The sequence below is a fragment of the Emys orbicularis genome, chromosome 5, assembly GCF_028017835.1.
Source record: "Emys orbicularis isolate rEmyOrb1 chromosome 5, rEmyOrb1.hap1, whole genome shotgun sequence".
NCBI lineage: Eukaryota > Metazoa > Chordata > Testudines > Emydidae > Emys > Emys orbicularis.
Window position 1 is genome coordinate 106,900,561 of NC_088687.1, and position 27,927 is coordinate 106,928,487.

Sequence of the window (27,927 nt, forward strand, 5' to 3'; positions counted from 1 at the left end):
TTGGTATAATTTTGGTGTTGATTCATCTATCAGTACAAGCTTGCACATTTATGAACTATCAAGAATCTTCTACACACATAAAATTACTTCTGCCTAGGTCACTCATATTAAATTCAGTCACTGCACAAGATTTACATTTTACTGCAAATCAAGAGGGAGAAATGAAGCCAGGGTTAGAGGGGAGTATAAATTGTTTACTTTCTCCATTTTACATTCTTATCTCTTACCATTCCTTGCAGATCAGGAAATTTATTTTTTCTTGCTTTAATCACCTTCCTAGATGCAGTTTGTAAACAAGTTTTAGAGAAGAGTGAAAATAAAACACAAAACAAACAAACAGAAGGTCATGCCTTGTGTATAGAATTAGTATAAAGTAAGCATGAAAGACTGATTGAAGCTACTCATTAAAATGATGCCTCTGGAGGGGGTTATGACTAGCCACTCAGGAAACTTAGGGTCAGTTTAAGGTTTGAAACCTTTCCACAGACACACAAATTTTAGATCTCTGCTAAAAGGAAGACGCCTCCTTGACATATGCACTTGAAGAGATAAGGCAAGGTTAGGGAAAAGTACCATCTCATAGGTCGATAATCACACACGAGCCATAAAAATTTGAGTACTAGTCAATTTAGACTTATAAAATCTCAAAGCCTATTCTGCAGCTAAGGTAATGGGATTTATCTGACTTTTTTTGTATTGTTCAGTGGAACTCCACAGCAACATTTAGCAAGCTCTCCCTTGCAATATTATATTTATAGGAAAAATTCAGCACATGGTTTAAAAAAAAAATCACAATGTTTCTGTATGGTAGGATCAAAGGCAGAAAAACAAAAAGAGGAAAAATAGTAAGGGACTAATTCACCTCTCAATCAGGTACATAAGTGCACTTTTTAGTTAAATAGTTGGGAGATGCATTGGTCAAAAATAAAACGGGAGAGAGGAGAGTTGGGACCTATATATCTTTGTTTTAACCACAGATTGTTTGATCCTGGTAGGTACAAGATCAGCTTCTTCTCACTTTTCTGCTCTGTGTTGTTTGTGATCCTAAGTGGGTATGCGGAAATGGGAGGACCTGGTTCAGACATGGGAAGGAGCTGCATGCGCTATTGCATACTGCTCTGCAAAACCTTGTGAGAGCCCTGGCACTGCACCCTTTCTGATCAGACATTTCATCCTAATTGTCAATACTACTGAACTTTTTTAAAAAAAGAACTAGACATGTCTTTTTACCCCCAAGGAGTAAATTCCTGTTTTATTGTGTGAATAAACACAGCTGTACTTTCACTTAGATTTTTTTTTTCACTTTAATGTAAACATTTTCTAAATGCTTTAAAAAGACAGGTCACTTTCAACGTTAATGGGAAAGAAGTACTACCATGCCAAATATTTTATTTCTCCAGTTAAAACAGGCCAAGTAATAGTCAGAACATGAAGTGTGGAATGTAACTAATCCATAGTGCACTTCACTACAGAGAAAAGTAATGCCACAGTTACATTGCCAGCTGAAGGGGCCAGTTACCAGAGCAGCATTTTTTTTTTTTTTTACATGCATGAAATAGATCTAAATGTTCTGCTCAAACTAGCCTGTGAATTTGTTCAATGTCTTCCAAAGTGAAATAACCTGTCAGAGAAAGTACACTGGCCAATAGGCAACCATTTGAACATGTTATATTTTTAATTTGCAGAGACAAAAATGACAAGCAATTTATTTACATAAAACTGTACAAAAGCAAATTAAATTATGTAAAATATTTCATAAATAGAGGTGGACTAGCGTTTAATACATTTTGCCATGTTTAGCATAGGTGCGTGCATAGTGACTCATAATAAACAATGATAAATTGTTCTCTGCTTCACTATCAACATCCAAGTTGCAGAACAATAGTCAATGATTAATATTACAAACAGATCGTACCACACTGAATGCAAGTGCTTTAAAATTTAGGAAAAAGTTGTCTGAAAGTGTACCCCAGGTAGCTGGAAAATGATGCCTTCTTCCATGTGTTATGCTCTTCGGGCAGCAGCTCAGTTTAATTGCTGGACTACATTCATTTCTACTGTTGTCCTCTACTCTCTTTCATTTCTTAAGGAAACACTGTATATTTATAACTGATATAACATAAGAAACTGCTTTGTTGTTCAAGTTCCTTAAAAGCCTTTTAGCAACAGCTGTATTTATGGCAGATTCATTTGGCTTTGCTCTACATTTCCTACTTGACAACTTCCTAGGGTAGCCTTTCAGCCAAGCATCTTCGATCCCGTTTTAGTTCTTCCTCACATAAAAATAATATCTACCTTGGTTTTTTTTTCCTGAAACTCAGGCAGCAGGCCAGTCAGAAACCATATTGAATAATATAGTAGATCTGGAGGTTCAGAGGGAGCATTAGATTTTAGACTGAAGCTACAGACTTCTCTAATACATATAAAAAGTTATATAGTTATGCGTCATCTATAAATGTGTCCTAATGTAAAATACATGCAAAGTTCATTTGAGTTTCCCATGGAAGGAAAAAAAGGACAATTTTTATACTGTACAACCAAAATGGAATGGCAGCTAAAAGCAATTAAGAGACACTAAATCATCAATTTTCCTGGCAAAATGAACTTATGACACCTTCCTAAGTAACTATATGGTATTTATCTATTATAATCTATACTGTAGCCTTCCAGGCAGTAGATTGGAAGGAAAACAAAAAAGCAGCACATACCTAAGCTACAATCTGGTTTTCATAATCAAAGATACTTAAGACTGGTCCAATATCTGAGTTTGGCAGAAGGCATTTTTTTAAATATATTATTTATAATTTATCAGAAAATAAACAGGGATCAATATACAGGTTCAAAAAAGTTGGGAATAGCCCATTACCCCTCAGTGCCCAAACCCAATTACCTTTCTACTATAACAACAGGTATAAAAGGCACAGTTGCATATTTTGCATTCGCTCTAAATTTTTTTTTTACTTCATTTCGTTTTATGTGTTTATTTTTACAAAAGCACTCTATATGTGGAGTGGCACCAGATTAACCTATTTCAAATGAAAAAAACTACAAACACAAAATGTATTTCTGTGTCATGCCAGGTCATAATAGTAATTGACATGTTATGACGGGTAGTTCTATTAGAAGTACTGTGAATATTTAAAGTACATTGATTTTTTTTTTATTCTTTTCACACCCATTTTAGTTCTAAGGAGTTGCTCACAAGTAAATGACAATGGCATGACTGCCTTATGTGGTGCAAAAACAGGTGAGTGACTGCTGATCCATTTATCTGAAGGTCTTGTATGACCTGTATTATTAGCTTTTTAGACAAAGGGTTTAAAGATATATTTAAACAAGTCATCTAGTGGTTTTCAACTGTAGTATTACAATAAAAAGTTCCTATTAAAGAAAAAAAGTTTTGTTGAACATCTGTTATGCAATTCTGTATTCTGTTGAAGCGTGCAATAAAACGGTGTATACATTACATAAGCATCTTTAGAATCTTTTTTTTTCCCCTTAACAGGTACTTACAGATTATACAATGCAGTAACTGCTCTTTACAGTCTTATCATAAAGTACTAATTTGCATCTCTCCATAATTTAAATAATTAAATGTAAAAAAGTTCAATTATTAATCTTTGTTTTAATATTTTTTCTTCATAACATGTCTCCATTCATCATAACTTCTACACACAAACTAGCATCAAAATGAAAACTAAACTTAAGAGGGGAATGTAATGGCCAAAAAGGGCACCCCTCTATGTAGAGAAGAGAATTTGAAAAGTAAATGTTGTGATGAGTTGTACTGATTTATCAACCTATATTTCAGGCTGTTTAATGTTATATTTTCTATGTAATTCTTCAAAAGGAAGAAACTACCCAAAGCTACATTGTGACTACGGTCTACTAGACAGCCATCTAGCCATGCCCTAATGCCAGGTTAAACACCCAGGGATTTGAATGTTTGCACCCTTCTCAAACTGTCCGCACTGTGTTGACTGATTGTCATTTTCATCTGAATGTCTGAATTCAGTATTCAATTACTACATCATCAGCTACGAAGCAACTAGCTCAAGTCCTTCTTATACATTTTGTTGCTTTTATTGCACAAAAAACCTGTTTTGTTTCCTATTCCCTTTACGAAGTGCATACTGTGAGAATCGTCACTGGCCATAGCTCTTTGCTATCATGATTAGTTTGGATTCCTTGTGACTTCTCTCAATCTATCGTGTAAAGTATCATATCAATGTTCAAGTCAATCTGACCATTTGTTACCCTCCTTAAGTGTGTTGAGTCTTTACATTGTTTCATATTGCACAGGACTGTTTTAATGCACTTGTGTTTCAAGAAAACCTGCATCGTACCTTTCACAAACACAGTTGGCAACATTGATGACAAAAGATTTAGCAAGCATACCTTGCACTGTGAAGAGAAGAAATTGTACTTGACTTGCAATATACTCTTGTCACTGCATCACACCATTTCCCCGCCATCCATCTTCCCCCAAAAGTGTTCTGGGTGACATCAACACAGCCTCTGATTTTTATTTATTTATTTATTTATTTTAAAGGTAACCTTTTGGAAAATATTCCCTGGAACTGGTAGTATCATATCATACAGTAGATGCTGTATGTTGTTATAACATTATCAGCAAACATCTTAGCAGTTCCTTTGGGCATTCTACTAAAATCCATTGAAGTAGTAGTAGGTCATCTGGGATTGTGGACTATGCTGCTGTGCAAAATGTAATTGAATGTGTATTTATGTGTGCATGCATATGGTTTGTGGGTACACTAAATTTCTAAGCCAAGACCAAATACTTAGCAATTCCCCTGATCCATAGTGCGATCTTTGGCCTTTTTAGTTACTATGATCATCCCAACTAGATGTACGTCTTGTCCAAAATAACATGAGTTTAACAGTTTATCATTAGTATGCTACGGTACATATGACATTAATTTTGTTACGCTGAAGTAAGCCGATAGAGAGTTCATTCTATGGATAAAACAGAACCCAGAGTTCATGATTCATAGGGAAATATGCCACCTTTTGGACTGCAGTCTCAGGCTGAGTATAATTCTCTTGCTTCAAGCCTCAGGTGAGAAAATTAAAGCTGTGATCTTCACAAAGTGCCTATTAATGGCCATCTCTTTATATTTACCTCTATATTTGTACGGTTTCTAAAGGATCATCCCTGATGGGGATCAGCAATATTCAGATGATATGCTTGGAGTATATTTTCCCTGACCTGTTATCCTTAACAAGCCAGGTGACAATCAAACAAAATCAGAGTGGCTTAAATCATGCTTCAGCAGAGGGGTAACAACAATGTGTTGTGTTCTTTTAATCAGGCTTGTTACCATGAAAGCAATTTGCAACCAGAAATTTAAGAAAATAAAAATCAGTGAGGGGGATTAAACATGCAAGTAACAACAATGGTTTCTACATTGTACAGTATAGTCAGGCGGACTATATAATTAAATGCCTGATATGGAGGCAGAAGTGGCAGGCAAAGCTTTTGTCTCTTTGGTGGCCCCCTCTTTTTTTTTCTTTTTTTTTTTCTCGTGCTAAACTGTTTTGATTTTAAGATTTTTTGCCCCTTTTCCTTCTTATACATGAATGAACCTTGTTGTGGCTTCTTTATAACCTACAGGTAAACTTCTCTTCTAGTTAGAGTATTGACAGGAGATGGCTTGTATTCCCCTGTCTGTGTAAGGGGGATATCCTCTGGATTGGCTTCCTCATTTTTGCTGAAGCTAGCTGCGTTGAAGGTCTCATAGGATGAGGTCAACTTTTTGTTCAGGAGGTTTCTGTTGCGATCACCCATGAGGGAGGCTTCTCCATTGGCCAGCTTTTCCTGACTGCCCCGTTCATCAACGGGCATGAAGGTGGAGAGTTTTGGCTGGCTCTTCTGCTTCCTTTCAGGCGAAGTGCGAACTGGCATCCAGCAGGAGTCCGAGTGACCATATTCATCACACTCTCGAGTACATTTCCCTGTCAGGGCTACATCTGGTAGAGGCCTCGAGTCTGAAAACAGAGGAGAATTTCCTTTTTAAAAATATACTGAAAATGTCTTCCCTTAATCAATGTGATTAACAAACTTTTAAAACAAAGTATTTTTAAAAGTTTTTGCATTGACAAAATCTTTAAAGGTAAAAATCACTGAACCGCATGTTAACTTTAATAATACATATGTCATATGCAACAACAATGTATGCAATTCTTCCAGACATTGGCAGCACAAATTAATGAGAAGTGTGGGCACAAAGGCACTTCTTGACATATGATATTATTTTAGGCATAATATTTAACAACTTTTGGTACCAATTAGCTTGTGAATCTTAACTTGACTGGATACTCACACTGCCATAATCAGCCAGATGCCTCATTTTGTGCTGCCCATTTTCTTTAACTGATTTAAATACAAAACCTTTCTTTTGGATTCTTTGTAAAACACATTTCAGTGTCTTATTAATAGAATTTAAGGCCCTGATCCTCCGAACACTTATGCACATGCTATGTGCGAGAAGTCCTGTTGTCATCCCCAGGGTTTTGTGTATATAAAGTTAAGCATGTGCATAAATCTTCTCAGGATTGAGGCTTAGGACCCAGATCCTCAAAGACATTTAGGTGCCTAAATACCTTTGAGGATAAGGGCCTAAGCTGTAAATACATGGACATGTAAAAAGCAAATTAAAAACAGTAATGGATAAGTGCATGCAACCCCCCTTTCCAGTCTAATATGTACAGTCAAAGGTGTTGTGTGTGTTCATGTAGGAACCTGACTGCTGAAGTGTTGGCTGAAAGGAAAATGTTTTGTGACTACGATGTGCTGTGTAGAATGCTGTGGTTCCTGACCTCTGAAGCAAAAATCTTTCAGCTCTTATACAAGTAGGCCACTCACTGAAATCAGCTGGGCTTTTGATTCAGACAGGGCTCAGTGCTGCAGCCTGTTAGAGGCAGATGTTGTTAAATTATTTTGATATTTACATAATTGCAACTGAAATTAGAAAAGTATGTTTATATATATATATATATATATATATATATATATATATATATATATATATATATATATATATATATATATACATATACACACACACACATACACACACATACATACATACACACACACAGAGTTCCAAAAATTGGGCCAAATTCTGATACCCTGGTTTACATCGAATAGTACTCTACTCTGTGAGCAATCCCAGTTACTATTAGTCTAATTCAAGTAAGGTACTACTCAGCACAAGGAAGAGTAGCAAAATCTGGCCTTATGACAATAGGTAGGTTATACACAGTTTTTAATCTTAATTATTATACAATTTAATAGTTTCAAATTAATTGCATTTTACCCTATTTCACCTTCTTACGTTTTGTTTGCCCTATGATCTTTTTGATTACTATCAAATCCCACTGGGAAATATTTATTGCTTTGCAGTTTAATGAATCAAAAAAAAACAAACCACCCTACATAAATTAACTTTAATTTCTATCATAACTAGCCATTCCCCTCTCCCCTCCCCCCCTCCCCCCCGCCCCCAGTTGTATGAAAAGATTTGCAGTGGGTAAGATCTTGGGGTGGGATTTTCACAGGTGCTTAGTGTTGCCTTAAATCTGCACTCATCACTCAATGGAAAAAATTCTACTCAGTCCACAATTTCAGTGGAATCAGAGTTATACTAACACTCAATACTTTTGGAAATCCCACCCTTCATGTTTATCCCACCGTGACGCTTACCTGAGGAAGATTACCTCTGGAATTCCCCATAGGGAATACTGAAAAGATTGTACCATCTTACAATTAACTATCATAGAGCACTAAGGGCTAGATTCACAGAGGGATTTAGGTACAACATGTATTCATAAAACCTCCACCAAACTGCCCCTGGATCCTGTAAGTGCCTAAACTCACATGGTACCTATGTTTTTGCAGTAAAACTTCCTTGGATGCCTATGTTCCTGCCTCTGAACATGCACATTGCTGCCTTACGTTAGGCATCTGGATACCAATCTCCCACCTACACTCCAGTGTGATTCACAAACTGGGGAAAGAGAGGAGTTCCTCCACCTAACTTGCCAGTGGGGCTTGATTTTGTAGGTGGGCTCAGAGGCGACCTAATTCCACCCAAAATAGCTCAGGAGGAGAAACCTCCCGTATAACCTTTAGCCCAGTGGTTTGGATACTCACCTGGGATGTGGGAGACCCCTGGTTCACATACCCCTTATACGTAATAAGAGAGTTGAACAGGAGTCTCCTAACTCAGGTGAGTGTCCTTACCACAGGGATATGCATTAGCTTGACAGAATTTGATTTTTATTTTTAGACACCTAATATTGGTGTTTATTTTACAGCTTTTTTTAGATTTTTATCTATTTAAATGTCCAGGTTCAGGAAATTATGTGGGGGTCAGTCAACAGAAGAGGGTCAGACTATTTAATGAGAGTAGATAGTGGTTATAAAACTGTAATTTTTTGAATCAACAACCCACAAATTGTCAACATAGGTCAAAATATACAAAGTAAATATCCTTAAATCAAACTCTAAAATACTCCAGCATCATTTTTTTTTAACTTGGCCTATCTGAAAATTTCAATTATTGATAGAAATATTGTTGTTGGTTTGTATGTATATGATGAAATTGATGTTTACCTGGATTTACTGATAAAAATCTAATTCTTCCAAACCTAGTTATAGGGTATTCTGATGTAAATCTCAGTCTCTCCTGTTGAAGCTGTTCCACATTGTATAAATAATTACAGAATCCTTGGAGCAGGGGGACTGGATCCTGGGTTGCCCACATCCTGGATGAGTGCTGTAATCACGATGTTCAAGTCACTCTCATGCTTGTGCTCTCTCTTGTTCTCTCTGTCCCAGTGACTATATAAAGCTTCAACAGGCGAGATTGAGAGCTCCACATCAGAATATCCCATAACTCAGTAGTTAAGAGTGTTTACCTGAGAGATGTTCAAATCTCTCTCCCACTCAGGCAAAGGGGGGATTTGAATCTTTGGTCTCCCACATCCCAAGTGATTATCCTAACCACTAAGCTAAAGGTTGATGGTGGTTTTCCTCGCTAAAGCCTCAGTGAGAATCTGAAACATCACTAGGCACCTCCCTCCAGCCTGGATTTAGGCACTGAACTCCTGAGTGGGTTAAGGCTAAGAACACACCCTTCTCCCAGTGGTTAGCTGAGGCAAGGAGTTCCTAGCATGCTGGCTTTTGTGAATCCCATTCTTAGGCACTTATCTCCCTCCACTCAGTGTATAGGAAGCCTGAACACTTAAGGTTTGTGAATCCCAGTGATTTTCTCAGTGCCAAAAAGTTAGACATTGCAACTAGGGTGACCAGATGTCCCAATTTTATAGGGACAGTCCCGATTTTTGGGTCTTTTTCTTATATAGGCTCCTATTACCCCCCACCCCCTGTCCCGATTTTTCACATTTGCTGTCTGGTCACCCTAATTGCAACACTTAAGTCCCCTTGTGAATCTAGCCATAAGTGTCAAGATTTTCATGGGACCCACTATAAATTCAGTTCATGAATATTTTATATTGTGTACAATTCTCTAATTAAAATAATGTTGTATACTGTTTAAGGTTTCAATATCCCACTGACTTCAATAAGAACAGGATTGGATCCTATATTGGTCAACCGTTGTTACTCATGTGTACTTGACAATGAGTTAGGGTTATTTTTTATTTTTGCTTTTCAAAGACTTTTGAATTTAGTCTCAGCTATGACTCACAGTTTTCTTCTTTGGTGATGGATAACAGAAATATTGTCATTTGTCAGCCTATCAATTCTTAAACTACTGTGGCCTGGGAGTTGTACACAGAATGCAGAGACTATAACAGGAAAACTGCACTGTTCATCATGGTTAGCGTAGAATTACTCTCTCACTCCCTAAAGGTAAGAAGCAAGCATAATAATGTATTGCTGACGCCCATATGATACTGATTTTTAAGCAGGCAAATCATCTTATTTTTTTATTTAGAACAAGGCAAAACTCATTCCTACCTATCTTTTCCCCTAATAAAGTCTCTGTTTGAAAATGATTTATAAAATCAATGACCATTCAAAATAATCATATTATTTGAATTACTATTACAACAGTTTTAAATATCTACTGAGTGGCAGTATTTGATCTGTTTACATTTAACATGGCAGTATAAATAAGTAAAAGCATAGTTTCAATTATTTTGAATCAACTACTTACTCCTGGGGAATTCTGAGCCAAAACATTGAAAATTCTCCCCCCGTCCGCATGTGTCTCTGTGCCCCAGCTCAGCCACCTCCTCTCCCTATGTGGCCCTGCACCCGCTCCCCCATCACCATGTGGCCGAGCACCTCCTACCCCCGTGGCCCTGCACCTCCACTCCCACTCAGCCCCTGCCCCAGTCTGTCTCCCCCACTAGCCCTAATGAGTCCTTGTCTAACTTCCCAGCAGCCCCACACTGTCTGTCTGCCCGTAGCCCCTGTCTCCTGACCTGGCCCGATGAGCGCTGTGAAAAAGGCAGGCGCTCTCTTCCCTAGCACCCTCTGGTGGGCAAAAGGTGGAACTGCAACAAACTTTCCAGCCGAAGCTTTTTTCTGTGCAAAAAATTAAAAATATGCATGGCTCATTAATTATGCACATGCACAGTGGCGCGGCATTTCCCCAGGAGTAAACTGGCATATTTTAGGTTATTGTATTTTCCTTAATATATCAGACAGGGCCTGATCCAATGCTCACTGAAGTCATAAAGAGTCTGACATTGGATAAAGTATTGGATTTTGTTTGGCACTCCATTGCAACCCTTCCTCCCTTTCAGACAAATGCAAAGTTTGTTTTCAATTTCTTCATTCTGAAACCATGATATTTGCCACTAAATCCAGAAAGCTACAGTGAAATATGATACAGTAATTTGAAAACTACTCTTTTGGCTAGCTCTCCTTTCAAGTAGAATTGATTGCATAAGGATACTGTGGTTGTCCTCCAATTGCTTCCTCACCAGCAATGCATTCAAGCGTGTGCTTGAACTTTAAGCAGACAAGTACGCCCAGTGGATGGAACTATACTTACGTTAAAAAGTTAAGCATTTGCTTGAGTACTTTGGGGTGGAATTTTCAAAAGCACTGCAGGCGTCAATGGCAGTAGAGCTAGGACAATGCTGAGTGCTTATCAAAATCCCACCCTTGCTAAATAGGGATAGGATTAGTTATATGTTTAAAAGTTGTTTAAGTATTTTGTTGAAATTGAGCCTTGTTTATTTAACTGCTGTAATGTGGCATATAAAAGGTGTCCAACATTATGTTGTACTTCAGGACTATTTTTCTTCTTTATGAAGTGCATTAATCTTATATTCCATATAACCCACCACATACAATTATTTCACCTACCAAGTAATTAATATTATTCCTACTGATTATGGGTCCAGATTGAAATGCAGTGCTCTTACATTTTTATCTCTTCATAATCAAGAGCTGCTAGCTCCCAAATGAGACTAATTTCTACTTTTTACATTTAACTAAAAGTTGCTTTTTACCTGCAGCATAATCCACATCCAAACACATCTGCAGCAATGAGACATGATGTTTTAAATAAAGAACTCATTTTAAAATTAAACCCTTCAGTGGAGACCACACTACTAACTGACAAGCCTAATCGGATAAGACATATTGCAGTATTTGTCATCACAGTTGGTAGATAAATCATCAAGAAAGACTAAACCAGATTTCTATCATCGTCCCATATCTTAAAATTCCATAGGTACATCTAACACTGAGCCACCCCCCTTCCCAAAAATAAAAAACCTGCAGCAGTGAATCTCAAAGCCGGTGTCAATTAACTTGGCCTTGTACTATGGAACAAAGCTAGCAGTGTCGACATTTAGGCTCAGGCTGGAGCCCAGGCTCAGAGATCCTCTTCCCTCAGAGCCCCGGCTCCAACCCAAACCTGAACATCTACATTGTTATTTTTAGCCCTGTAGAATCAGCCTGAATCAGCTGAGCCAGGCCCCAAGACTTCCTGCTGAAGGTCTTTTTTTGCACTGCAGACATATCCTTTGATTCAAACAGATACTTTAAAATGTCAAAGATAAATATTATTATATATATATATAAACTGTGCTAATGAGTAAGAGAATGATCCTTATGGGACAGTATTCCTCCTTGTATAGATTTTCTTATTATTTTTATAGTTTTTATTTTGTGCATACACTACTCATTTTAATCCCACTTTTTCTAAAATAAAAAAGAATAATATCTCTATTCCATATCCTCCCATGCACTGCCGATAGTCTTTCACCTTTACATATCACTTGTCTTCTTAGCATAGAATTTTTAAAACCAGATACCTAAATTAGGCTACTGTGTCCAGGTTTAGGCATCTAAAAAAAGCAGACAAATTTCAAAAAATCCTTGAGCGCTCAGCAGTTCCCATTAACTTCAGTGGAAGTTTCTGGAAATTTTGCACTTTTAGACAGCCAGATCACTTAATTGAGTGCCTAAATTTAGCAGCCACATTTTAAAATCTTGGACTGAAACTAACTTCTTTAGGGCAATGTTTGCAAAGCATTTAGCATATGTTGTGGCAATTACCAGGTTACAAATAAAATAATACTAGCACTTATGCTTTCTTCTTTATGGAGGTTGGAAATATGAGTGAGTGAGTACCTGGGCATGCAAAAGACCAGAAAATGCCAAATAGTCCACTTCTAACAACATGAAACATTAGTGCCCAAGTCTAAACTGCAGCATGTTGTTACTTATTATTTTCCAACCTAGAGACAACTGCACTGAAAAAAAGGAGATTATCCAACTCATGCATCTGCTGATGCAGCTAACACGTCAATACATTACAAAAAGTGAGACAGATGAGGCATTGTGCAGGACATATATAACCCTGTGGCTCAGTTTCTAGCCCACGTGGCTGTTCTTTGTCTCTTATCTCCTTGCCTATAACACAAAGTACAAAAATAGGGTTACCATACGTCCAGATTTTCCCGGACATGTCGGGCTTTTTGGGCCTCAAATCCCCGTCTGGGAGGAAATCCCAAAAAGCCGGACATGTCCAGGAAAATAGGGAGGGAGGGACCGGCCGTGCTTGGCCAGGAGCCGGAGCCACTGGGGCCAGCGGTGTGGGGCTGGGGCCGGCGGTGCGGGGCTGGGGGTGCTCGGCCGGGGGCTGGGGGCCGGGCCAGCAGTGCGGGGCCGGCGGTGCTCGGCCGGGGCCCAGCGCCCGGTGCCCCAGGGCCCGAGCCAAGCTGGGCAGGAGACGCCGGGACCAGAGCCTCTTGGCCTGGGCCGGCCGGCCGCCAAAGGGAGCCGCTTGGCCGGGGGGGGGCGGACTGGGCCGCGCCGTGCCCTGCCCCAGCTTACCTGCTGCCTCCCTGTTTCAGGCTTCCCGCGAACATTTGATTCGCGGGAAGCAGGGGAGGGGGAGAAGCAGGGGGCGGAGCGTTCAGGGGAGGGGGCAGAGTTGGGGCAGGGACTTTGGGGAAGGGGCGGGGCTGGGGACGGGGAAGGGGCGGAGGCGGGGCCCCGTGGAGTGTCCTCCTTTTTTAAAATTAAAATATGGTAACCCTAATAAAAATGTAGGTTCTCTTCCCCAATTTCTTAGGATCATCCTGGTCCCCAGCACTTTGGACAGGAAACACTGGAGCACATATCTTTCCTATAGTTTGTATTTTTAAAATATCAGCTTTTTGTATGACCTGCTGTTGATACTTTTACAGGAGTGTTTTCAGAAATGTAAGGTTTGCCATTTGAGGGGTTGTGTGTGTGTAGGACTAGCCAGGCATGCACAAACAGGCCTCTCAATTGTTTTGCAGTCTCACTTTGAGGGAGGAGGGAGAGAGTGGTTGTGAGAGGGCCTCTAGCTGTCATAATTGTAAAGAAAACCTTAAAAACAGGAAGCCAGTGTAGATGATGTACAATGTCATCTGCTTGAGTTTTCCAAGAGCCTAAAACAATAGCTTTGAGCTGTGAACTGTCCCCTTCATTTCAGCAGGTGATAGCTCAGCTGTTAATGATAATACATTAAATGCTAATAGAAATAATTTTACTACTCAAAGCATATGCAAAAAGATGAAATATATTGTGGAAAGCTACACCAAAGTTTCTCTGTGAGCGGGTGGGGGGAGGGGTGCATAGGACCATTTGGGGGAGGGAGATGCCACATTCGATGCATAAAATGATGATATATAACAACATATTGGGGCATTAAGGGGGGCATAGTTAGTGTTATTTTCATTAAAGGGAGGGTCTGAAAAATATGGGGCACACTGATTTATAGAATCTAAATTAGGTGAGGGCTCTGATGTGCTCCCTAAAGCAACACGCATAATAATCATGTATGTAATTATTGATTACATTTTAAAAATTTTGTTGAACTTATGAGTTATTTTTTTAAATGTATGTCTTGTGTTTTCCGTGATTCCTTTGTATAAGAGTATGCAAATAAGGGAGATTATTTATATGCATGTGTATGTTTATGAGATTGTGGACGGCTGTTGCTTTAGGGCTAGAAGGATTGCTTATTATCAGGAAACCAAGGCACCTAACACTCCAGAGAGAAAGTGTGATTCACATTAAGATAGAACTGCATCATTTATTTTATTGTTTTTTGTTTTGTTCTGTTTTTTTTTTGTGTGGAGGTTAACATGCATGGAGCAGTAAACTCTGGCAAGCATAAACAAAGTGGCATAAACCCCACACACTACAATCAGGTAGCTCACACTGTAATCCCACCCTCCTTTTAAACACACAGATATGCACACTGCAAAAGTACCATTAATATGTACACCTACTCAGACTGTGGACATCCCTATAGACATACCATTCCCACACAATCACTTCCTATGCAGCTTTCTGTTCACAGACAGCACCATATTAATAATCCCTAGCTCTTAAAGCTCTTTTCATCAATAGATCTCAGAGCACTTTACAAAGGAAGTCAATTTCATTATCCCCATTTTACAGATGGGGAAACAGAGGCATAAAGGCAGGCAAAATGACCTGCTCAAGGCCAGCAACAGAGGTAGGAATAGAACCCAGGTCTTCTGAGCCATAGTCCGGTTTTCTCACCAGATAAATCCAGATTGTTTTTTGCTCACGCACATGTTTGGAGCCTGCCCTTCTTTTACACACCACACAAAGGCTGGGATAGTCACAGTTCCTGGACTCGAGGGTCCACATACACTAGTTATACCTACTTCTGGCGGTGTAAATCAACTAAAAATGCATGGAGTCATTGCTTTCTTATCCTCACATCTGCACAAAAGGTATAGTACAGCTTGCGCACACCCACTGTGTGTTGGGATGCTGGGGAAAAGACTGTGCTTCTTGAGGCGCAATTCTTACCCCAGAGCTCTTCCGAGAGCAGGGCCGGCTCCAGGCACTAGCTGAGCAAGCTGGTGCTTGGGGCGGCAGATTGTTCGAGGCGGCATTCTGCCCAATCCTAGGTCGTTTTTTTTGTTGTTGTTCCGCTCCGGCCGCCCTGTAGGGGGCAGCGGCGCGGAGAACCAGAGCGCCCTGCAGGGCAGTCCTCTTCCTTTCCTCCCCGCCGACCGGAGCGGAGGCCTCGCGGCAGGCGGTAGCGCAGCGGGAGGGACCGCGTGGCAGCGCCCCTGCTGTAGCCCTGGCCGCCCCCTTCTCTCTCTCTCTCTCTCTCTCTCCCGCCCGCTCCCTCCCCCTCCCGCCCCCCAGCCGGTCCCCCTGCACCCGCGCTCCGGCCATGCCACAGGTTTTTTTTTTGTTTGTTTGTTTTTGTTTTGTTTTTTTTTTGCTTGGGGCGGCCAAAAAGCCAGAGCCGGCCCTGTCCGAGAGAAGTTGGCTCTGCACTAGTGCCAACACAGGACTTGTCTAAATAACACCATTAATATCTAAAGCAGGAATCATGTAATCATGCAGAGTTATGAGCAGTGGTCGTTGCCAAGTAAGGGAATATCAGAAGATGAACATGCAGATTATTCTGCCTCCCCTGCATGAGCACATCCCTTTACACCACTCTGTAGTTCCAACTGTCAAGCTCCTATAAATTATGTCCTTGCAGTGTTTCCAGAAAGCCATAAAAAGAGCAGCCAATTTCTTCCTTGCTCTCTCTCATTGACAGCATGGTGAGTTTGAGCTTGGCTCAAGATTATATATATAGATAGATAGATAGATAGATAGATAGATAGATAGATAGATAGATAGATAGATAGATAGATAGATAGATAGATTGTCCACCTCCATTCCCTTTCCCCACCTTACACTTTCCTGCAACATATGTTCCTTACCCTCCTTGCATAAATATATTGCAACCTGAGATGCATATTATAATCATAAATGAGAGTATACCAAGCTTGCCCAGGTACATAGTTTTCATATTAAAGTCTGGTGTATAAACTGTGAAACAAGAATCAACTACCGTATATTATCAGAGAAAAAACAATGCAGAATGTAACTGAGATGATGCATGGTATACTAATACACTTAAGAAACCTGAGCAAATATATGGTAGCCACAGCATTACTGCCTTGGAAATCCCTACCTTCTAATTGCAGCAATCCAGTGAACTGCACCCCAGTCAGTACTGTGGCATTTTCTGACATGCCTAGACACTATTAAAATACTTAAACACTTTTGAAAGCATCAGCGACTTCTTTCTCTGCACCTTAGGCTAAACACAGTTAAACAGCAATTGAACATATCTCAAGAAGCATTTACTGCCCCAAGGCTTGGACTGCTGTCATTCTGAATGTGGCATTCTCATGTACTGTAGAGATAGCGCATGCCATCTCTAAAGCAGACTTGCTGAATAAAGTCAAACACAAATCTGCTGTTTGAGACATGCAAACTGCTCCACAGTAATAATATACATTAATTGCTTTTGGACTAAGATCATTTCATACATATTGTGCCAAAACCCAAGGTCCTTTTAAGTGTTTAATAAATAAATTAATGAAATGATTCGGAGCATGGCATGGCTTATATGTGAAGAAAGATTGAAATGATTAAGACTGTGTAGTTCAGGAAGGAGGTATGAGAGAAGGACATAAAATATATGATAGCAAATTATTTCCTTCTTGTAATACAAGATGAAAGGAACATATCAAAAGCAACACATTTAAAAGTGATGAAAAAATATTTCTTACCCAATGCATAATTAACCTGGGAAACTCATTGCCACAAGGTATAACTGAGTTCCAGAGCTTAGCAGGATTGAAAAACGGATAAGGTATGGGATTTTCAAAATCCTCTGAGGGAATTAGGTACCCATCTTTCACTGAAAGTCAATGGGAATTATGCACCCAGTTCTCTTACGTACTTTTGAAAACTCTCACCTTATATGGATAAGAACATCACAGTTAGAAGCATGAGCATTTACATGAGCATAAACCAATCATTAACTACAAAGGGTTAGGAAGACACTTTCCCGTATTGTCCAATACAAGGATTTTTGCACTTTAGGAAAAAGTGTTTGGTACCAGTAACTAGATTGTGGGTCTGCTACAACACAGTAATGCCTATTTTGACACCCTGACACCCCAATATTCACCACTGTCATGTAATTAGGATATGTTTCGTACAAAGTATGTCCTGTGAGGTATCATTCTAAAAGTCTTGATCTGCTAGACATCAATATCTCGTTGTATGTGTTATTGTCATATGTGAAGTTATGAAGTTTGGCTATTTATGGGTTACTGAAACATGCTGTGAGGTTGAAAGCACCCACAAACAGCCTTTCAAGTACAACAGTAAAAAGGCCAAACCATGTTAATGGCTTATTGAGGAAATGCACACAAGCACAAGGATTACCCTAGAAACTGTGTACAATAGAAGCCACTCAGAGATAGCACTACACAATGGGAACTGTTTGACCCAGGTCTTAGCAAAAGAGCTTTCCAGCAAGTGAGAAGAAGATATAAAAGGGGGACAATGACATCATGGGGGTTCCTCACTCTCCCTGCAATAACACACCTGGAAACACCTAAGGGGCAAGGACTGAACTGTGGGAAGTGATGGTGCTAGGCTAAAAGGATCTTTAGCCTGTGACTGAAAACCTGGGAAAACCAAGGCCTTAAGAGTCTGCCAGACTATTTATCACTCAGAGTGAGAATTTGCTAATTTATATCCTACCTATCTAGTGTGTTAAGCTCAGTTTAACATTTTTGTTTATTTACTAAGGTAATCTGCTTTGATCTGTTGGCTTAATCACTTAAGATCTACCTCTTGTATTTAATAAACTTGTTTTTGTTTTAAACCCAGTTTGTGTAATTCATAACTGGGGGGAGGGGCAAAAAGGTGTGCATCTCTCTCCACATTGAGGGAGAGGGTGAATTTAAATTAGCTTACGCTGTACAGTTCTCTGTGCAGTGCAAGACAATACAATTTTGGGTTTACACTCCAGGGGGGGGTGTACTTGAGTGCTGGGTAATTCCTTCCCATGCAGTACTGATGTCAGTGTCTGTGTCTTTCTGCAACTGGGTGTCTTCCTACCTGTGTGTGTGCTAGAGAAGGCTTAATGGTCTGGCTTAGCAGGACAGGGTGAGGGAGCTCAGACTGGTGGAATAGGTGGGCTCAGTGGTACCCCAGTACATCAGGTGGCACCCTGGAAGGGAGGGGGGCAACCTGTCATATCTATATTTTACTAAAATAATAAACATAGTGGACCTAGTCTTTGCAGTCATATCTGTGGGAAGGAAGCTGGGGATGAAGACTCTGGGAAGGAAATCTCCCCTTATTCATGGTTTCACCCAAGACCTTTGGGGGATAGGTGCTCTCTCTGCAGTAAAGAATAAGATTACAGTTTATAACCTTTTCTGGGACATTTCCACTGTGCTGACTGATGACAATGTTTATGCCCTCCCATCCCTGCTTTCTTTTAGCCCATCCAGTCTCTACTTTCTACCCCAGCACAGACCTTGCCCCCATGATGCACTTTCCAAGGGTTTCTGCAAGGCTGATTCCCTCTCCCTTCTCATGTGGCAGGGGTGCATAAGAGAGTCATTTTATGGGCAAATGATAATTTGGGCCTGCAATAAAACAACTTTCAGATAACAGCCAATAAGAATTGATCTGATTTGGCCAATTGTGTATGCTTACTGCAAATTAGTAAAGCCTCTTTTTCAAGTAAATAGTATTAGAAAGATTTACTGATTATTTTGCTGATCACTTATCATTTAATAATCTAAAAGGGCATTTTAGAATGACATTTAGGTTAAAATTCTGTCCTACCAAATATTGCACTAAAAAGTCCAGTACACATACAGTTTAAAAACCCCTCGTATCCAACATTTAAGACATGAGTTAATCAAATAAATAAATAAATAGAGAAACAACAGAAACAAAAGGCCAGTAATGTTAAGCAAAATGTCCTCAGGGCCCAGCATGGTAACTTAATAATTGATACTACCCTCTAGCTGAGTTCCAACAACTCTACTCTACTTAACAGCCTCATCTATCAGCTAAGGTCTGATTTTGCTCTCACTTACTTCAAATCAGGAGTAATGCTACTGAAGTCCATAAAGTTACATGATGTACCACTGGTGTAACAGAGTGGATAATCCTTAATATATGTACTTTTTAATATACATTTGTTCTAGTTTTATTTATTCGGCATTTTAGCACAGCTTTCTCTGTATTACAGGAAGTATCAGAGTCTTTATTCATCTACTTGACATTAGATTTAGAGGTACTTCCTTCTTAGTTTAGTTAATCAGCTAGACTAGACTAAGTAAACTAAGTACCTTTGGGTAGGTAACCAAAGAACCATTACTAAAGTAATAAAATCATGGCTTTAGCTATTTTTTAAAAATTCAGATACAATCGTCTCCTACCATGTTATGCAACATCTTCTTCAGCTGTTCATCTAATTAGGGGATGCATACAGAAAATGTGTGTTTTCTAAATTAGTGTTCTTACTAGCCCCTTACTATCGTATCCATAGTTCCCCACAGAGAATAACTTAAATATTATTTATATTAGCACAGTACAGTTTATTGTTTAACTAAAGGGTAAAAAGGGCCCTTTCTGCACTATTGAGGCCAAACTGAACATCTGTGGTCAGCAGACAACCTAATACGACTTGTATACAGTATTGTGCATACCTGAAACCTAAACACTGTGGAAGAGCAATATCTACATAAACACTGTGGAAGAGCAATATCATGTTTTTTCTTAAATATTTCCACTGTAGCTCAAACTTTGGTATTTCATTCTTGTTAACACAAATTTAAAATGAGTTAAAGACTAAAAAGTACTAACGTCAGTGATAACAATGGACTAAATACACTCGGTTTAATATAGCATCTAGAATTTAAAGTAATTCCCTAGATTTTAATTTTCTAGAATTAAGTGTAATTGTTAAATCTATTTGCAATGCAGTTAAATCCTTTGATAGTCTGATTTATTTCTATCACTAAAGTGGCGACCGATCTTTCAGAAAAGTAGGACTTAACATGACTTCCTGAAGTCATACAGACATTAAGATGTAGGACACGTTTTAGCTATCTAATTGTTCTGCTGGTCTAATGCTTAAGTATTAATCTGTCACTGTGTCAAATTACATACATTTAGATTATTCGGTAAAATGTGTCTGTGCTTAAAGTCTGGGCTGAAACAATTCATTGGTGCAATTAGAATGTCATCCTTCCTAAAGCAGGCTTAAGAAAAGTCTCAATCAGGGCTCAAAAGTCAACATCATTTCATTGATCATCATATCAAAATGTTGGGACTTCAGCAAATTGAAGGGAATAGAGTATGACCAGCAGATATTGTTACCTTGTCCCAACTACAGGACATGCTTCCTGTTCATTTAATGTCTTCATACTAATGCTTTAAAATTTTCTTTGCTAGCACTGCACCTTGGGAGGGAAAACACATTCTTGGCATGGGCATGTGTGCACATGCACAAAAATTCCACACCCTGTTTGTTCTGCCAGCTATTCTGAAGCTCTTTGCATACGAAAGCAACTTTTCTCTTGGAATTTCTCTCAGTGATGCTCTATAGATAGAGCCAGTAGACATAATGTACAATAACAAAGCCAGCATTTCCATTTAGAGATTGAAGGCCAAATCGTGGAAGGTGCTGAGCATCCTCAATTCTTGCTTGGAGATGCTCAGCACTTCATAGAATTAGACCCTCTGTGTATCTTGTTTGGTTATGAAGCCTCTACCGGCAGGTAGATTAAAGGTGGAGATATAGATTTAAAAATATTTTTAAAGCATTTCCTATGTGAGACAGCTGTATAGATAGGGAGATAGTTAAAGCAACAAAGTTGTATGCTAACTATGTTGTAAGTTTAACCTATGGTTAAATGCTATAACATACACTTTAGGTAGATTTTACAATGAAGAATAAAATAATGTAAGTGCCCTTTCATAAGAGACCTGATACTTGTATGACTATGGATAAGGATTGCAACAGTAAAACAACAGATCATGGTCAAATCATTTAAAAATATTACAGATTGGCTTTGAGGGAGAATATTGTATTCTTTCTTCTACATCTTTCAGCATCTTCTACATCTTCTGAAGATAGTTTCTACCCTTACTAGCTGACATTCATTCCACTTATCTGCTCACAAGCACTTCTTTGCTAAAAGTAAAACATTTGAAATAATTTTACATTGCACAGCAACTCATTTCCCTGTTGCTGGACTATTTAGATCCTAGGCTATTCTTGTGTGTGAGGACTAAGAAATATTATACAACAGACATATTAAAAATAGTACCAATTATTTCCCAACAGAAGTATTTCTAATTCATCTCTTGGGTGGGCTGTGTCAAATTTTATTTTATTTTTGTTACAGACATAGTTTAGTCCAAATGATCTTGCACAAAATGTGTGCTGAATCCCTGTTAATGTGCATTAAAATTACCTTCAAATGGGGGTGGGTTGTGGGTTAATAAACCTCTTCATGCTCTGCAAATTAATGATCCTCTAAATAATGCAGGGCTCAGCATGAGAATTTGAAGGGGAAAACAAATAGCTTGAGACTACTTGTCTTTGTAAGTAACTGTCAAGAAAAAGTTGCCTTGCAGAATGAAAACTAGCAATGACCTAAGGGATTCATTTAGCCTTTATGCCATGTTAAGAAGCTTCATTTAATTGTGTGAAATCCTGTCCAGTAAGAGAGAGGCCTAATTATCTGCCAATGATATACCTGTGTCTCTCAAAAATTTACATAGGGATTTAGTATGATCAGACGTATTCAAAATTATAGTCAGGTTTCAGGTAGAGCACTGGTATTTGGTAAACTGAAAAAGAATACTAGCCATACATTACCTATGAGGTCAGTAAAAGATAATGTCTCTTATGCTATGCACATACTATTAGGATAAGTAATACAAAAAAGCAATTTCTCAAGCTTAATGGTGTTTTAATGTAATGATTTGACAAAAGCCTGTCCGAAAGGCATTTGATTACATTACATAAAAAGATGTTACTGATCACTATTAAGCATGACAGACAAGACAAAAACAAACAAGTCATGAAACTGATGCATAAATGGAAATATCCCCATTCTCAGTGCTACACCATATGGAAAATTGTGTCTATACAATTTGTATATGCATTGTTGTAGCCTTATCGGTCCCCGGATATTAGAGAGACAAGGTGGGTGAAGTAATATCTTATTGGACCAACTTATTTTGGTGAGAGAGACAAGCTCTTGAGCTACACAGGGCTCTTCTTCTAGTCTGGAAGAAGAGCTCTGTGTAGCTTGAAAGCCGCCCCCCCCCCCGCCCCTCCCTCACCAACAGAAGTTGGTCCAAAAAAAGATATTACCTCATCCACCTTGCCTCTCTATACAACTTAGTCAGAAGTTGATAACTAATAAATAATAATTATACCACCACCACCACCAAAGGATGTCAATAGAAATGGAATGCGACACATACTTAGTAGTAGATAGCAACTTGTTTGGACAGAAAGAGAAGAATGCTATATATGCCATTTAAATTACAGAGGGCTTTAGGTAGGCAAAGTTTGGGGAAACAGTGATTATGTTATGTGTGGTGATGAAACTAAGGCTCCAGATAGATTATTAAAGGTTGACCCTTGTGTGGATGCACAAAGAGAAGGACACAAAGTTGACCCTTTTCTCTTTTGCACCCATGAAAGGATAAACCACAATATGACTGTGGAGTGCAGATCCTGCTCCCTGCTAGTGCCCTGCATGTAGCTGCTTGAAATGGGAAAAGAAGTGATAAGGTGCAGGCAAGTTCATTATCTCCAAGTGTTATCTTTGCTCTGGCATGCACTCCCTGGAGGCCCCAAAGGGAATTCTGCTGAATAGCCAGAATTCCTCCTGAGGACTGAAGCCGAAGCTCAGCCCTACTGCATCTCCTCTAGCATGCCTCTTCCTCCCAAAGCTGGAATCTAGCCCCAAATTTACTGTCCCAAAGTACAGAGATCCATGAAAGGGTTTTGAGCCTCTCAGTAGTTTTATTATTTAAGAATTTTATTTTGTTACTAAAGTGACAGATTTTTTTTTGTAGTGAATACGTGGAAAAATCTTCACACCTCACAAAATGGGAAAGTCAAATAGAGAAAGATAATGAATCTCTTCCTTTGATTTATACTCCATTGAAAGGGGTTTTTGTCATTAGCTTTTTATTGATTTTCAACTGTGTGTACAGATTACAGCATGTGGATTAATTACAAACATCAACTCAGCATGGTTACAGACTTATGGCAGATTCATCTGGGTTACAGTCCATTAGTAATTAAGTATTAAGCACAACACTAATTCCCCTTACTCATTTGCAGTAGACAGGCTGTAGCATACCCATAAAAATGGCTCAAAGGGATATTGCCACCTACAAAATATATCCAAGAAAGAGGAAGAGTATTAATTGTTACATACCAGGAAAAAGGAAAAGATACAATGTCACAGAAGCTGGGTTCAAAATATAGGGCAGATAGGTTAATCTGTTGAGACAAAAACAGAAGGCAGGAGGAAAAAAAACCCCAAACAAATACAAAAACAGAAAGCAGGCTGCAACTTTTGGTGACTGCAAGGAACAGTGTGGGACTTTGATGGGGTCTAGCTGTGGTACTTACATGATCCCCCTTGCTACAGAATCTGAATGCCTCACAAACTTTAATGTATTTATCCTCATAATACCCTGTGAAATAGGGAAAGTGCTATTATCCTCATTGTACAGATAGGGAACTTGCCAAAGGCATATTAGAAGTCTGTGGCAGAGATGGGAATAGAACCCAACTCTCTTGCTAACATCCTAATCTTTGGGCCATCCCTCATCTCCAAGTAGACTGGACACCATAAGGATTTTGGAGGTTTCTTGCCTTTTTTCAACAGAAAAAGGCTAATGTCATTCTCAGGTATATTAACAGGAAAGAAACATGGGGAAGACTATGGAAGGAATTGTTCCACTCTATTTGGCACTGATGAGGCCTCAGATGAAATACTGTGTCCAGTTTTTGGCTCCACATTTAGGAAATAGGTGGACAAATTAGAGAGTTCATAGGACAGCAACAAAAATGATAAAAGGTTTACAAAACCTGATTATGAGGAAGGGTTAAAAAAACTGGGCAAGTTTAATCTTGAAAAAAGAAGACTGGGGCGGGAAGGGAAATCTGGTAACAGTTTCCAAATATGTTAAGGGATATTATAAAGAAGTTAGTGATAAATTGTACTCCATGTCCACTGAAGATAGAACAAGAAGTAATCAGCTTAATCTGCAACAATGGAGATTTAGGTTAGATTTTAGGAAAAACTTTCTAACTATAAGTATAGCTAATCACTGTAATAGGCTTCCAACAGAGATTGTGGAGTCCCTGTCATTGTCCACTTTTTCTTAAAAACCTCCAAACACCTATCAGGAATGATCTAGGTATACTTGGTCCTGCCTCATTGCAGAATAAACCTCTCAACGTCCCTTCCAGATCTATAGTTATCTGTGAGAAAGATATTCCCTACACAAAAAGGAGAAAGAGAGTTGGGACTGATAAAAATGAAAAAAAAAAAAAAATGAGCACCTCCCCTCTGTCTTATATGTAGACTAAAAAAATATGTAAATAGTTAGTAATTTATGTGTTTTATCTTGAACTTCACAGAAGAGTGGTGGCATAAGCCCTCTACTTTATGGGTCACAAAAAAACCCACACCGACACCCAGAGGAATCCATTCTGCTTCAATTGGTGACTTGCCCTGATTTCTCAAGAAGTGTAGCATACACACTTTGGACTGCTTTATTGTCTAGTTTAGTGACCATTGCTCTCCACTCCCAAGAAGTTGTTATCGGCCCATGTCTTGCATATTCCCCTTCATTTTAAGATCAAGTAATCTCTTGCCAGTACTAATTTATGCGTCAATCTGATTCCAGTGCAGTTCATGAAATATTTTCAACTGCATAATTTTCAAGATGGCTCCCTTTGCATTGCAAGAAAAAATACTATGTGGAAGAGAAGTAACCATATCTACTAGGATACACCTCTACCCCGATATAACACGACCCGATAGAACACGAATTCTGATATAACGCGGTAAAGCAGTGCTCCGGGGGGGCGGGGCTGCAGATCAAAGCAAGTTCGATATAACGTGCTTTCACCCATAATGCGGTAAGATTTTTTGGCTCCCAAGGACAGCGTTATATTGAGGTAGAGGTGTACCATAAAAGATTGAAATATTGTATGTTAACATATTTAAATAGTTTTTAAATTGTAGCTGTTAAGGGGTAATAAAGATATTAGTGACTTGTTTTAAGTAAAACATCAGAAATTAAATTCTTCTCTTGATTATGCCAAATCTGTAAACCCACAGGATCTCAACACTCTTGATCCACCATAGCTCAGCTGCAGTGTTCAGCAGTGCTAGAGGGGTAGCTGGGTTTCTTTTAAGAGCCTATATCTGAACTAGGAGATCCAAAGAATTAAGGCTAAGAGGTCATGGTTAGGTCATGAATAGGGACATAATGAAGCAAAAGAGGGAAGAAAAAGATTGTGACTGGGACAGACAGAAGTGTGGGTATTACAGGCTTTGGTTTGCTTTGCTTTGAACCTGACACTTCTAATTATTGGAAAAATAAAACATTACTAATGTAGATTAAAACAGGTTTTTAAAAAGGGAAATAGAGAAAACATATTAAATATCCCCCCCTTTATTGAAAGAAAAAAATACTAAAATACTTAGCACGAAGGGCATAGGGATTTTAGCACCGGAATGGGTTACCTAGGGAGGTGGTGGAATCTCCATCTTTAGAGGTTTTTAAAGCCAGGCTTGACAAAGCCCTGGCTGGGATGATTTAGTTGGGGTTGGTCCTGCTTTGAGCAAGGGTTTGGACTAGATGACCTCCTGAGGTCCCCTTCAACCTTAATCTTCTATGGCTTTTTTTATTATTTTACATGAACTTGGTCCCAGTTGTGCATATTGGGGCATGATTTATGCACACAAGTCTAACAGCCATTCAGGATATAATTTTGGATTATCAATGTCGCTAGCTGTCTTTAATAATCTTTTATACAGGGGGCTTACAATCAGGCTCAACAGAAACATTTTTGGATCGTTTCTTTTTCTATTTTCACTTCCCCCCCCCTCCCTGATTGTATGACAAATCTCATAACTGCAGTATCTTTAATGGAAGCAGATAAAATATACTGATTGATTGGTAGTACTGCCTCCAATTTGAAACAAACCCTGTGAAAATAATTAGATTTTAGTTCATATAATTAGGTTTATTGGTATTTTGTCCACAAGTGAGTCCAAGCTATCTTTAACTTGCTATCTAGTTCCCTATTAACTAACATTCTCAATTAGCATACCTTCAAATTGCATGATACACATTTTAAATTCCACTATATTGCACATAATTTCAAAGGACATAATCTTTAATTAAATCCAACAATTTAAACCCTCATCTGTTAGTCACTCATCTCTGTTCATCCACTCATCACATAACTCCCACCTCACAGTAAACACATTTTAAAACAGGAATCATTCTTCTGTCCTCTCACTTCGGCCAGCCTCCCAGACCTCAAAATGAGCTCTTCTAAAAATGATCATATTGAGGAAGGAAAGGATAATTCAATTCCTGCAGTCATTGTTTCAGTCTCTCGTTCTCCTTTAAGAGAGAGTCATTAAGGGTGGCTGTTGGGGTAGTAATTCTTGTGCCTATAGACACTTGTATATTAAGCATCGGACAGTGATCAATATATTTCCTATAAATCACTGAATAGCCATCAGATGGTACAACTGCTGGTCTGTACCAACCTACTTCAGATTTGAAGCAGTGACCTAGAGACAAGAGGCTATGTCCAATTATCAACCGCTTGAGCCATTTGATATTCCAGGAACGTGTTGTTTTGAAGTTCTTTTACAATTCCCTTAACTGCCTGTAACAAATAGGTCACAGTCCTCAGAGGTATCAGTACCAATGTATAGTAACAACTAACGGTGAGAGTTGTTAACCATACTAAGTGCCCCCTTGTAAGCAAATCACCTCAGAGAACAATCTACTAAGTCAGACCCAGAAAACCATCTCATCACTCATCTGTTTAGTGTGAGGTTGAATAAAATCACAATCCATAGTAGTGGATGGCAGATGATTGGATTTGGGTTGGTGGAATTCGTATTTCAAGCTGCTTTCCCAGTCCAATTAAATCAAGTGACTCCCAACGAGATGCTTTAAAAATACTTTTGATCTTAAGTATGAATATTTAAAAAGCAAACCATTTGAAAAATTAAATGCATTTTTACAGAATAATTTGGTAGTGTATTATAATGAATATAATTAGATACTTCATTTTCCTATCTTGAGATCACAGCTCACAATTAGCATCAGACCAATGCCACACAGAGGAGTCACAGAAAAAAAGTATTCATGGATAATGTATAAACTTTTGAAACCAGAGATGCTGCTTGGTAATGCAAAATATCAGATACCTAGAAAATATCTATGTATTTTTGTGGGGTAGGGGAAAGCTTCATATATCACCATCAAAACCTTTT

General features: G+C 38.8%; 1 protein-coding gene across 2 annotated transcripts in view; it reads right to left on the reverse strand.

Moving 5' to 3' along the window:
- Positions 1-5,629: 5,629 nt before the first annotated feature.
- The window catches only part of PCDH7 (protocadherin 7), a 385,049-nt gene continuing 362,751 nt past the window's right edge, over positions 5,630-27,927 (reverse strand). For both annotated transcript variants that reach the window (XM_065405319.1, XM_065405318.1), the window contains one exon: positions 5,630-6,009. In XM_065405319.1, the coding sequence (XP_065261391.1) occupies positions 5,630-6,009 (380 nt within the window). The remainder of the gene's footprint in view (positions 6,010-27,927) is intronic.